At 36.3% G+C, this 11,857-nt stretch overlaps 1 protein-coding gene across 1 annotated transcript in view; it reads left to right on the top strand.

The window, feature by feature from the left end:
* The first annotated feature begins 2,186 nt into the window (after positions 1 to 2,186).
* Positions 2,187 to 11,857, top strand: part of ROCK2 (Rho associated coiled-coil containing protein kinase 2) — a 34,644-nt gene continuing 24,973 nt past the window's right edge. Inside the window, exons 1-7 of the mRNA XM_029086539.1 lie at positions 2,187 to 2,201; positions 2,956 to 3,100; positions 6,662 to 6,800; positions 8,498 to 8,589; positions 9,374 to 9,533; positions 10,099 to 10,162; positions 10,321 to 10,332. Of these exons, the coding sequence (XP_028942372.1) occupies positions 2,187 to 2,201; positions 2,956 to 3,100; positions 6,662 to 6,800; positions 8,498 to 8,589; positions 9,374 to 9,533; positions 10,099 to 10,162; positions 10,321 to 10,332 (627 nt within the window). The remainder of the gene's footprint in view (positions 2,202 to 2,955; positions 3,101 to 6,661; positions 6,801 to 8,497; positions 8,590 to 9,373; positions 9,534 to 10,098; positions 10,163 to 10,320; positions 10,333 to 11,857) is intronic.

The following is an 11,857-nucleotide window of genomic DNA, read 5'->3' as shown; positions in this document are numbered from 1 at the left end:
AGAAATCTGGGAATGTTTTATCCAGGTGATAGAGGCCCAGCCTCCCTAGGAATGTGGTAGAATCCCCATTGCTGGAGGTTTTCAAGATGCGATTGGGCAGGGTGCTAGATGATCTCATCTAGGCTCCCTTTCCCATGACAGCTTGGACCAGATCATCTTTCAGGGTCCCTTCCAACCTAGAATGGTTTGGATTTTGCTGAGCTGCTGAGCTGCTCTGTGATTCTGTGAATGCATTTTAGATTTGTCCCTGAGACAGATGTAGAGAAGTTTATGGGGAGTAAGATACAACCAGCTCCACACCCTTCAGATACAGTCCCTTGATACAGTCCATTCCGGAGTCTTTTTGTTGGTGGCTGGTGACAGGACAAGGGGCAATGGGCAAAAACTGGAACACTGGAAGTTCCAGACAAACTTAAGGAAAAATTTATTTACAGTGAGAGTGACAGAGCACTGGGACAGGCTGCCCAGAGAGACTGTGGAGTCTCCATCTCGTTCAAAACCTGCCTGGATGCTTTTCTGTGTAACCTTCTGTAGGGAACTTGCTTTGGTAGGGGGGCTGGACTAGATGATCTCCTGAGGTCCCTTCCAACCCTGATCATTCTGTGATTCTGTGAAAACTGATGTTAGCACACAGTGCCCTTTTAACTGTAGAAATATCTCTTTATTTTACTGTTCAATTCTTTGACATCTTGTCTGAAAACTTAAGGTGTTGTTACCTGGAGTTCTTTAGCATCTGTAATGCCATTGGAAAGAATCTTTCTTGTTGCTACATACCAGCCATCAGACTTTGGTAGGGCTTGGTGGGGGGGGGTTTGATGTTTTTTTTTTTGGGGGTGCCCTTTTAACTGTAGAAATATCTCTTTATTTTACTGTTCAATTCTTTGACATCTTGTCTGAAAACTTAAGGTGTTGTTACCTGGAGTTCTTTAGCATCTGTAATGCCATTGGAAAGAATCTTTCTTGTTGCTACATACCAGCCATCAGACTTTGGTAGGGCTTGGTGGGGGGGGGTTTGATGTTTTTTTTTTTGGGGGGGGTTGTTTTGTTTTGTTTTTGTTGTGTTTTTTTTGACACAACCTTTGCTTTGTTTGCATAAAGACTTAATAAAATATCGACATATATAACATAATTAAAAGTGTTCTTGTTTTGGTGTATTAATTATAGAGGAATGGGAGATGGGGTGTTATTAAGTGCTTGGGTGTCAAGGTGATGAGGCTGTGACTGAAGCTGCAGTCTTCAAAGAAATCTTTCAGATCTGTTTCAGTGACTTTGTTTTTAAAGAAGCTTCTTACCCAGGGAAGGATTCAGGTGGCTTCAGCTGAGTGAAGATTCAGACTTTGCATTGTAATTTTGTATTTGGATAAGGAAGAGACAGGCATGCATCAGTGTTGGAGGCCTCGTTAAGATACCACAGTTCTACTAGGTCAGCAAAATCATATGAGCCTAGAGCAATTCCTCCAGTGCTCAAGCAACAAGAGGCTTAAGCTTCAGAGAAAACCTGTGCACAGTGCTGTTACAGGCAGGATGATGAATTGGTGGTTCCTGCCATGTGCCAGATCCACTTGTGAATGTTCTCAGCTCTAGACTTCTGGACCTTTTGGACTTTGGTTTATTTCCCAGTGTTAAAATGTGTTCATCTCTATTCTTCTTTGTCTCAAGAATGTATTAGGTCTTTTGAAAAGAGTTAATTTCATTTTCTTCCAGGAAGATCAAACTATGTGCTATCTGGTTCATAGTGTAGAAAGCAGAAGTTAACCTGCTCTTCATTCTGAACTGAGGAATTAAAACTTCCTTTAGATTTCAGCTTCAGCATGGAGTTGTAGAAGAAAGACATTTTCCAGGAGGACATTTGAAGTACTCCTTAGGTCTCTGCAGTATTTAGTCATCAGCTTTAGGTTTTTCCTGCCAGTTCATGACTTTCCAGGATTATGGTTTAGTGCATAAATAAAAGCTTTTGGTATTTCATATTGTGTGTGAAAAGAAATACTGTAATTTGGTGTTTAATTTTTATATGCCAATACAGTTCCAAAAGCAAAAGGTTTATCTTCCTTTTTTTAAATATGTATTTTGACTTCAGTTGTTGCTGCTAATATTCTGTATTAATATTCAGCCAAAGCTGATGGCAAAATGCATGAACTTTGTAAGATGACTTAGTAAATACTGGAGTTTGAGAGGCAGAATCGAAAATGAGTGTATTTTTGGTACTTCTCTAACTTCATCCAGGATTTAACTTCATTCATCCATCTGGTCTCTCTGGAATGAATGCAGTGAATTTGATTAAAGGCAACAAGGCTTGTAAGTCTGAACCAGCGTGCTGGCAGCTCTGACAGTGCTTTTGCGTCATTTAGCACCTGCATTTTTAGCCTCTCATTGTGAGGCAAGGAGGATGAAGAGTCATTACATTAATACAACTGTTTTAATATGTTAATAAAAATCACTTAGATGGGCATATTTTATCTTTTTCATAACACTGCTGTTTTTAAAAATAGCTTTTCTTCCCCCCCCCCCATCTTTAAATAAAAACCAAGGTGTGACTATAAAGATTTACCTATAGCTTCATGTATTGTCTGAGTTAAACAGTTACGTATCTGCTGTGTAGGGCCTAGAACTCTTGGCTTGTCAAAATCATTCTGAAGTTTGTCCCTGAATTCAGTGAGATAAGGAGCAGTCTGATATGGTGTGTAGCTTCATATTGAAACAAAGGGTAACAATAATAAAATCGGTCAATTTTTGAGAGATGCAATCAAGGAAAAATGCTGTGGGGAGAGCACGTGTGAGGAATTGTCATTTCAGTCCATATTGCTTCTGGAGTAAAAAATAGTGACTTTAGAACACAGTCCCCAAACCAAATATTTTGGGCTGTTATTTATGTTTTTCTGGTCTACTGATAGACTGATCATTTAGAGACTCAGGAGGCTTTTTAACGGAGCTGTTTGAACTCTTCCTGTTGCACAGACAGGCATGGTGCGCTGCGATACGGCTGTGGGAACCCCCGACTACATATCGCCCGAAGTTCTGAAGTCGCAAGGGGGTGATGGTTACTATGGACGGGAATGCGACTGGTGGTCTGTAGGAGTTTTCCTCTTTGAGATGCTAGTTGGTAAGTAATGATTTCTTCTGCTAATGAGGTTATCATTGAATCTTTCCTGTGCCTTTAGCTGTACTTCGCTGCCAGGGGGCTGGCTATACCTCACCTAACAGTGTCTGACTTTTGGCTGATGCTGTTGTTTTACTCCTGTTCCCTTTGCCCTCTGTCGCTCTTATGCTGCGACAGCTGTTTGCGTGCTTGCTCAGTGATTAGTTCCCTGACTCTGTTCAGCTTAAAACTAATTCTTAGAATAGTTTTAACAGGGTTCAGCTACCTCACCATCTCATGCATGCTTGTGCCACCTCAGGGGCTTCTGTTAGGTCCAAATGGCTGTGGAAGTGCGGCTTGATACTGGCTTTTATTCTTGAGCCAGGATTTTCCAGTAACATACAGAAGACTGCTATGGCAACTAACATAGAATATAATCTGTTAAGGAGATGAGTCATCTGCATCTTAAAATACAGTGAAGATCAGTATTATAGTCTGCTAGCAAAATACCAATTATAGAAGGATGGAATTGAGCATATAATTATTAAAAATCCATATCAGCGTGTTCTGGGAGTGTTGCAGAACTGTTGTTTGTGGTGTCCTGAGCCAAGACAGACATTTGGATATATGATGCTATTACAGTCCCTGTGCCTTTCAGAATTAAGGCATTTTGACTTACAAAAAGCATGCTTTATAATTCATAGGATCTCATAAGCAATTTTAGCAATAAATAAAATTCTGTCCAGAATGTTTTCTCAGAGCCTCTTCCCGCCCACCCTGTATCTGAAAGAGAGGATTCTCCCCTTTTTATCTTTTTAATGAAAACATTTTTTTTAAGTGAAAGTGCAGAGGTACAGTTTTTGCAGGATCTGGATTATATGAGGGAGCCTGTACCTATTAGGACAAAAGTCCATTTACATTTCAGTGCAACACACTGTGGTTTTATTCTGAGGTTTCAGTATGGATTGCTAAACTTAGGGGCTTTATTTGGTATAGTTATTCCTAGAGTTTGCAGTTGTGTGTTGGAAAATTTCTAATATTTCATATTTAATTTTTCCTCCTAAAGTATGTCTTAATATTTGAAGCTATGTTTTTACTGCTTTTGTTTGTTTGGTTTTGATACTGAACATATTTTTTTTTTCCTTGTGTTTACTCTGGACTGGAAACTGCTTTCATTAAGTGTGATTTTCCACACACTTTTTCTGATGGGAGTGAAATAACAATTTTGTTTCCATTTCGAGTTTAGCTATGCCATAGTCCTACATGTGATTAACACTGTAGCCTTCAGCTGAATTCTCCTTTCTTTGAGCTTCTAATGAAGCCTTCTTCCTGCCTTTTTTTTTCTTTTTTTTTTTCCTAATCTGAGCCTCTTTCTTCCTCTGAAATGGATATGTGATTTTTCTATCTATGCAGTCTTCTTGATCTGCTAAAACTTGCTTCACTTTTGTACTGGTAATTACAATTACAGGGCCTAGTTATGCCCTGTAATTTTTTGTTTGTTTGTTGTTCTCCAGTCATCATATTCCAGTCTCAATTGGATTTCCTGTCTGACAGTGCAACATCGTTTCCTTCAATGACTTTGTTTACAAACACAGTATTTGAGGCTCAGGTCAAATTGATTTGACAGCGTCTAGAAAAACATGCAGCTTCTCTTTGATAACCACATAGCTTTTCTGGTCCTTGCACTTGAACTAGGAATGATGAGACTATTCAGGACAGATTTCCTACTCCCACATACATACTGTTGAGAGACAGGCACTGATTAAATGGTTTGGAATATTTGATACAGGCTGACTTTGGCCTTTGATGAAACCCTTATCCCTTTATTAACCTTTGTTTTTTGACTATTGAAGATTTCTTCTTTTTCACCCTCAACAGTGTGTAGGATGAAACAATGTTAGCATTATCCTTTCCATTCTTAAATAGCCTTATCAGTTTCAAGATCCTATTAACAATAATTGTTTTGAAAAGCCTTTGTGGACTTTCACCCTTGGTTTTCTCTTGATAATCTTACTTAAGTTTCTCCATATCCCACACATTGGTAGAAAGTGTCTATTTTTGTTTGTGATTACATTTCAGTTTTTGTTATGGTCTTCCAAAACTTTATACTTTGAAGAAAGCTCAGAAAGCATTCTGACATTCTGGTTTTAAGTAAAGTTACAGTACTAACGAAAATGGTAGTACTTTTTATTGTGTGCTTAACTAAAAACAAAAGTGTTGGTCAGAGGATGGATCTTAACAGTGCTTTAGTTCAGTGACTAGGGGTAGTTTTGAGGTGTGGCCTAAATCAAAGCTGTTTTGAGACTGAAGACAACTGAGAAAGGGAAGATTTGGAAAAAGGGAGGCAGCAGCACATACCTGTGGGATCAGTTGATCACAGTGATTCCACACCTACCCCCCGCCCCCATGGTGGTGTGGCAACCTAATGAATTTCCTAAAAGTCTGGAAGTTTTAATTCAGGCTGGTATGTACTAATTTCTTACTTTTGCCATAAATGTCAGAAAGTGGCTAAAGGCAGGATTGTTGCAGTTATATTCCTTTTGAAAGCCAAATGTTTTTCATCCATTGTTCTGTTAGTACATTTTTTCATGTACTTGGCTTTCAAAATTTGTAGGACCTTGTTGGAAGCACGCAGTCAGCATGCTGAGTGCTTTGCTGGTGATCCCTGCCTGCACACAGCACACCAGGACAGTGGAAAGTGCCTTGCTCACGCGATGTATTGTTCAACTTCTCTATTAAACCTATGGATTAGTTGTGAGAAACGATTTATGTATAAGTTGCAGCCTCTTGATTACTGACCCAAACCATTTGTATATTCAGAATGTTGTTAGTTAACTTGAATGTCAGTTACTTTGATCGATACTGATGATTTTCAGATGTCCCAATTTTACCTTTCGTAAGGATATGTCTGCAAAGAAACTAGATGCAGCTAAAGCCTGTGCTGCAAACCTGGATGTGAGGAAAGGCTATGATTTTAAAAGCCACCTGCCCATGTTGTATGGGCACTCAAGCTCATATAATTTTATCAGTCAACAAGATTTATTAATACGAGTTTAACAGTGCAGTAACACATTGGGGAGGCTCCTGCTCAGAGCTGACTTACCTTAGGCAGCTCAAGGGTAGGCAGGGCAGACCTGCGTGCCTCTGAAATGTGAATGGTCTTTGGAGAGCTTTGGTGGATTGCCTCCAACACATGTGCCTTAGCAAGCCTTTAATGAGTTTTGGTCCCTTATACCCATGGAAACTCTTAAAGATGGGGCTTTATATGTTTGTCAGCCATCATGTACATTAGGGAACACAGTGATAGTCTTCAGGTAGAACAAAAGATATAATTCACTGAGCAAAATTTTGGCAGTGATAGGCAGGATGGAAAACAGTTTAGTTGTGTAACACAGGTATTTTGGGGAAATGATATTTTTAGTAGTATACATTATTTTGTACTCTGCATTCCAATATATATATTTTTAAATAAAAATCTGGTTTAGGTAAATCTACTTGCAGACGTTTCTTTATATCTTTTGTCTTTTTTAACTTATGTGACGTGAACATGACTCAAAATCACAGTCAATTTACTGTTTTTTCCAGGCGATACTCCTTTTTATGCAGACTCATTAGTAGGAACATACAGTAAAATTATGGATCATAAGAACTCATTACATTTCCCAGATGATGTGGAAATCTCTAAGCATGCGAAGAACCTTATCTGTGCCTTTTTAACTGACAGGTAAGTGTATGTATTTTTCTGGTACTATTTTTAGTTGAGATCATATTAGCACATGTACACTGTAAAAATTAATTCCTTCCATTACTTCTCCTAATCTCTGTTCAAATCTCTTCTGCTAAATCTCCTGCTCTCTAGTTTTTCTTTTGGAGTGTTTTTTCCAGGTATTGTATTTTATTTCTGTGAGCAGTTCTGACAGCTCTTGTTAACAACACAATTTGTGCCAAACTAATCCTTCCCATTGCAGTGTATAAAACAGTAACAAACCTGTAAGGCTGCAAGTATTGTAAGCTCCAAGGCAGGGAACAAATTATGGTGCTGAGTGTCTAAGCAGGTATTACTTTAAAAAATGGAAGCAAATATTTTTAGGAAAATAAACATGTATTTACTGGGTCTGTTTAAGGTTTCTTAAAATGTTTGAGCTTCTTTTAATTCGTTTTGTTTTCTTGACAAGTATAGCTAACAAACCAGCAAGGATGTTGTTTTGGCTATAAGTAGATCCTAGAGGTCTTCCTTTGTAGAACTGAGCTGTTGATTGATATTAAGATGCGTAAGCTTGTTCTTGGTCTGAACACTTACATTTTCTTTAGTTCCAGAAAGCAGAGTTATCTTCAGTTTCTCTGATTTAAAAAGAATACTGTAGGCCCATAGTTAGCTTTGGATTGATTATGCCTTCTTATGTTTTGCTGTGGTCACCTGAACTTCTTCTGAGCATCTAGCTTTTACAGAATTGAGGGATTAGGAAAAACGATTGCCTTATAATAGTTTTTGCATTCAGAGAGAGATTGTTTGCTCTCTCGAGCAAGATTACAGTTACTCAGGAAGGATGTGCTTTTACAGTTTGTTTCACCCTTAGTAACTGAAGGGCAGAGAGAAAATATGAGTAGAATTTAATAATGTAAATGCAGTGAGGTGTACTTCCACTACGTGTGTCCATCTTCCTGTTTATATTTAACACAGAGCTCGAGCAATTTATTTGAAACAGATGCCTTCTTTCCATATGCGTGATCAGTGCTGAAGCACTTACAGAAGGAATAAGCATTGACCCTGTGATTTATTACCTCTTTTACACACACTGCTTTTATGCCCTGTTCTTGTAGATAGTTTTAAGTGAGGCTCTTCTGGTCAAACTAAAGGTTTCTTGTTGCACTTAAGATTTACTTCACTGCAAATATGAGCAAAATATGTGTCAGGGTTAGTTATGGGGCAGAGGATGGAATTCTTAAAATATTTATTTTAGTCCAACTTTGAATAACTGTTCTGTGCAGTCAGTTAGACCTTCCTTCACTTCGTCTTAAGGTTTGTCATGTGGTTTGGCAGACATGGAACTTTTGCAGGTTTTTTTATCCCTCGGGGGTGTTGGGTTTTTATTTGTGTTTTTATTTTTTTCTTAGTTTTTGCCTCAGTGCTCTCTTTCTTGCTTCATTCCCCACGTGGCAGACTCCAAATTCTGGACATTTTAGCAGTTGCAGGGAGAGTGCATGCTAAAAAACAGAGTACATTTTATATAAGAAACTACAGATCAGTGGTTGATGGGTGGTTTTTTGTTGGTTTTTTTTTTTAATTTGACCATTAGTGTGGTCAACACAGACAATCTTTACTGAAAGTTTCTTTGCTGCTTATGAGTAAGTCAGAATTTAAATAACAAAAAACAAGTGCTGTTTTTCCTCATGTGAATTTGGCTTAATTGCTATGCTTAGGGATGTGCGACTTGGGAGGAATGGGGTAGAAGAAATAAAGCATCACCCTTTCTTCAAGAGTGATCAGTGGAATTGGGACAACATTCGAGAGAGTAAGTAAATTAGCTTAAAAGTTCTATTTTTATTCAGTATTTGTAATAGTAGAAATGAAAAAAACTCTAGGCTGTATACATTAAGTATTTTCTGTCTATCAAGAATCTTGCTCAAACTTCCATATCTATCATTTATATTATAAAACTCTATCAGTAGGGGTTAGTAAACACACATTTTTCCTACTGGAATTATCCTCACCTTTATGATGCTTTTAATCCATAGATTTCTGTTTTGAACAACAGAACTGGATGTTTCAGAATTCCAACTGAAAAGAATGCATGTTAGGTTTTGTTTCTTTCTGACTTTCATTGTTTTGGTTTGTTTGTTTGGGTTTTTAAATTATTATCTGGTGGTTTTAACCTTTTGTAGGAAAGACAATAGTTTGATAGCGGTCTTGTCAGTTTTACTGCTTTTCATTTAAGGTATTGTGAACTTGATAGCTTTAGGAGAAAACCAAAGTATGTCAGTTCAGATCATGAGCTTGACCATAACTGTATTTACTAAAGTCTCTTAAAATGATGATTGCATTTGGAGTTCTATTCACAAACGTACTTACCTTAACATATAAATCTTGCACATTAGATCTTCTATGCATTAGACAACTAGTATAAAAATAGATTTCTCTAGAAAAAATGTTCACAATATTTACAGATCTGCTGCACAGTTAATACATATTTAACTAGCAGGACACCTTATATTATAGTCTCTTTAACATAGAGATACTAATATATAGCAAATGACTGAATCTTGGAGTGAAGTTGATCTTTTCTCCTCTTTTTATAGCTGCTGCTCCTGTTGTTCCTGAGCTTAGCAGTGATATAGATAGCAGTAATTTCGATGACATTGAGGATGACAAGGGAGACGTGGAAACCTTTCCAATCCCCAAAGCCTTCGTGGGAAACCAGCTGCCTTTTATAGGATTTACCTACTATAGAGACAATTTGTATGTGAAACTTAACACCTGCAGGTTTTTCTTATATCCTGTCCTTTTTTCCACTCTATATGCATAATTTATTCATTGCATTATATTAATTTGTGTCCAATTGTGAAGATACAAAATGCAGAGTTTGAGTATATAATTTACGACTCTTTTGGTTGTTTTGATAACTGATTAAACACGATATTTTTATATGCACAAAATTATATAGTCTCTTAAAAAAATCTTTTAGGGTTAAAATACAGATAGGTTTGTAATTTAGTTCTAAAATGTCCTTTTATTAGCAGCTTTAGAAAAGGTTTACAAAAGTTTCAACTTGAATAGTTAAAAAAAAAAGTATTAATTAAAAAATCATAAGCTGCTATGGGACTTGAAAACATACATTATACTTTAGTTAAGATTCAAATCAGGAAGATGCACTCACACAGAAGAAAAACAAGCTTCATTCTGAGAATAGTGTAGGACAAATTAAAACTTGAGAGAATTGATTAAAATGAGTTGATTGGCAAGGGTGCCAGAGTTGTTGAAAACTTGAATAAGAGCTGGAGGGATTTGGTTTTGTTTTTGACAGGTTGCTAAGTGACTCCTCTCAGTCTTGCAGAGAAAATGAATCTGTGCAATCTAGTAAAAATGAGGTTAGTGCCTTTTTTTCGTAAGTATTAATGGTATGGTTAATTACTATTGTTTAGTCTGTTAAAAAAGACAAAGTCTAAAATAAGTTTTCAAGAAATTTTGGAGGGGGGCTTTTTGTCTTTTAATGATCCTCAGTAAAAATGGTATTTTCTGTTTACAGGACAGCAAGGAGGTAAGTATATTGTTTGAATTATGAAAGAAATAAAAAAATTCCTATATAGTTTATGTAAGTGTGAAATATCTTAAATATTTATTCACCAAATTGTTAACTTAATTAACAATTTTTAACTTAATTGCTATTAAGATACTATATACTATAGGTAGTATGGTATAAAGATGAACGACTACAGATTGTTCTTGAATTTTTTTGGCATCTATAAATTTGTTTATAAAACAAATGTGTAAGGCTCTGTTTGCCACAAACAGCATCGCTCTTGCGAAGGTTGTGAATTTTGGCTCCCCACTTGCCCGAGTGATTCATTCAGAGTTTGGAAAAGTAAATTGTTACCTGCAGTGATAAAGGAATGTTTAAATTGTGTGCTCAGTTGAATTGAGTGTATGGAGCATGTTTATCCAGTTTTTGATGACTGACAATTGAATTTAAATTTGCAGATGGCAGGAGAATGCTATGGAATTTTCACATACTTACTTATGTTATTATGTTACTTAAACATTTGTATTATTCAGGTGTAGATAGGATATTGTTAACATTTCTTAAAACTTACAGTTCCCTTTCAAAGTTTAAAAAATCAGTAAAGGAAATGCATTATGCATTGACCAGCATAAATTTAAATGCAAATGTTTATTAGACTCCACTTCATTCCTTCCTGTCATTGCTGAATAGATTAATAGTTTTAGACATTGCTGAATAGATTAATAGTTTTAGAGTTTCTGTTTTAAAAAGAAATGCTACTGCTGTTTAAAATACATAGTGTTAAAATTGTGATATCCTCTTTATTTTGTGGTAGTAAATGTAGTTGGTAAAATTTTAAATTTAGCTTCTGACACCACTTTTTATTTGTATTTTCTCAAGTAATGAATCTCTGTTTTTATGTCCTTTTCAGTGTCTTTCTTCTGCACATCTTCTAATTATAACAATTATAAAGTGTTTTAGAAAACCATATTTTTACATTTCATGTTTGGAGGGTAGAGGAGGAGAGGGAAGGGAAAATGCATTTGAAATTCTGAAGACATAAGATTAATCTAAAATTTATTATTTATAATTTATTTCATTAATATTTATTTGGGTACTTGACTCACTATGTCTTTTTAATGTTTTAGTAAGCAAAACAAAGCATTCCTAAGCCTGAAAAGTGTTTGTTAGCTTCTGTATGTGTTAGACTAAGAAATTCTTCCTTGTGTGAGGTCATTGAGCATGCTTAGTGATATTATCTCAATATTGTCCAATTTGGTCATGTGCCCCCCTTTTTATTTTTTAATTTTATTTAGAAAAGCCTGTCCCAGAAATTCTGCTACAGTGGAAAGTCTCTGCATACAGAGAAAGAGTACAACAAAGGACCAGTAGCAATGTTCTTTGCCCATAGAAATTTTATGACTCACGTTCTGTGGCACAGAATTCTGTGATGGTTAGATTTAATGTAGCATGCAGCAAAATCCGTTGCTATGGATCTCTGTCTTTACAAATGTTAATACCTTGTCAAGATATAACCTTGTAGTGATGGTTTTAAATTATTATA

This window comes from Antrostomus carolinensis, unplaced genomic scaffold, assembly GCF_000700745.2.
Source record: "Antrostomus carolinensis isolate BGI_N321 unplaced genomic scaffold, ASM70074v2 scaffold16010, whole genome shotgun sequence".
NCBI lineage: Eukaryota > Metazoa > Chordata > Aves > Caprimulgiformes > Caprimulgidae > Antrostomus > Antrostomus carolinensis.
This window is presented reverse-complemented; position numbering and strand designations above follow the sequence as displayed.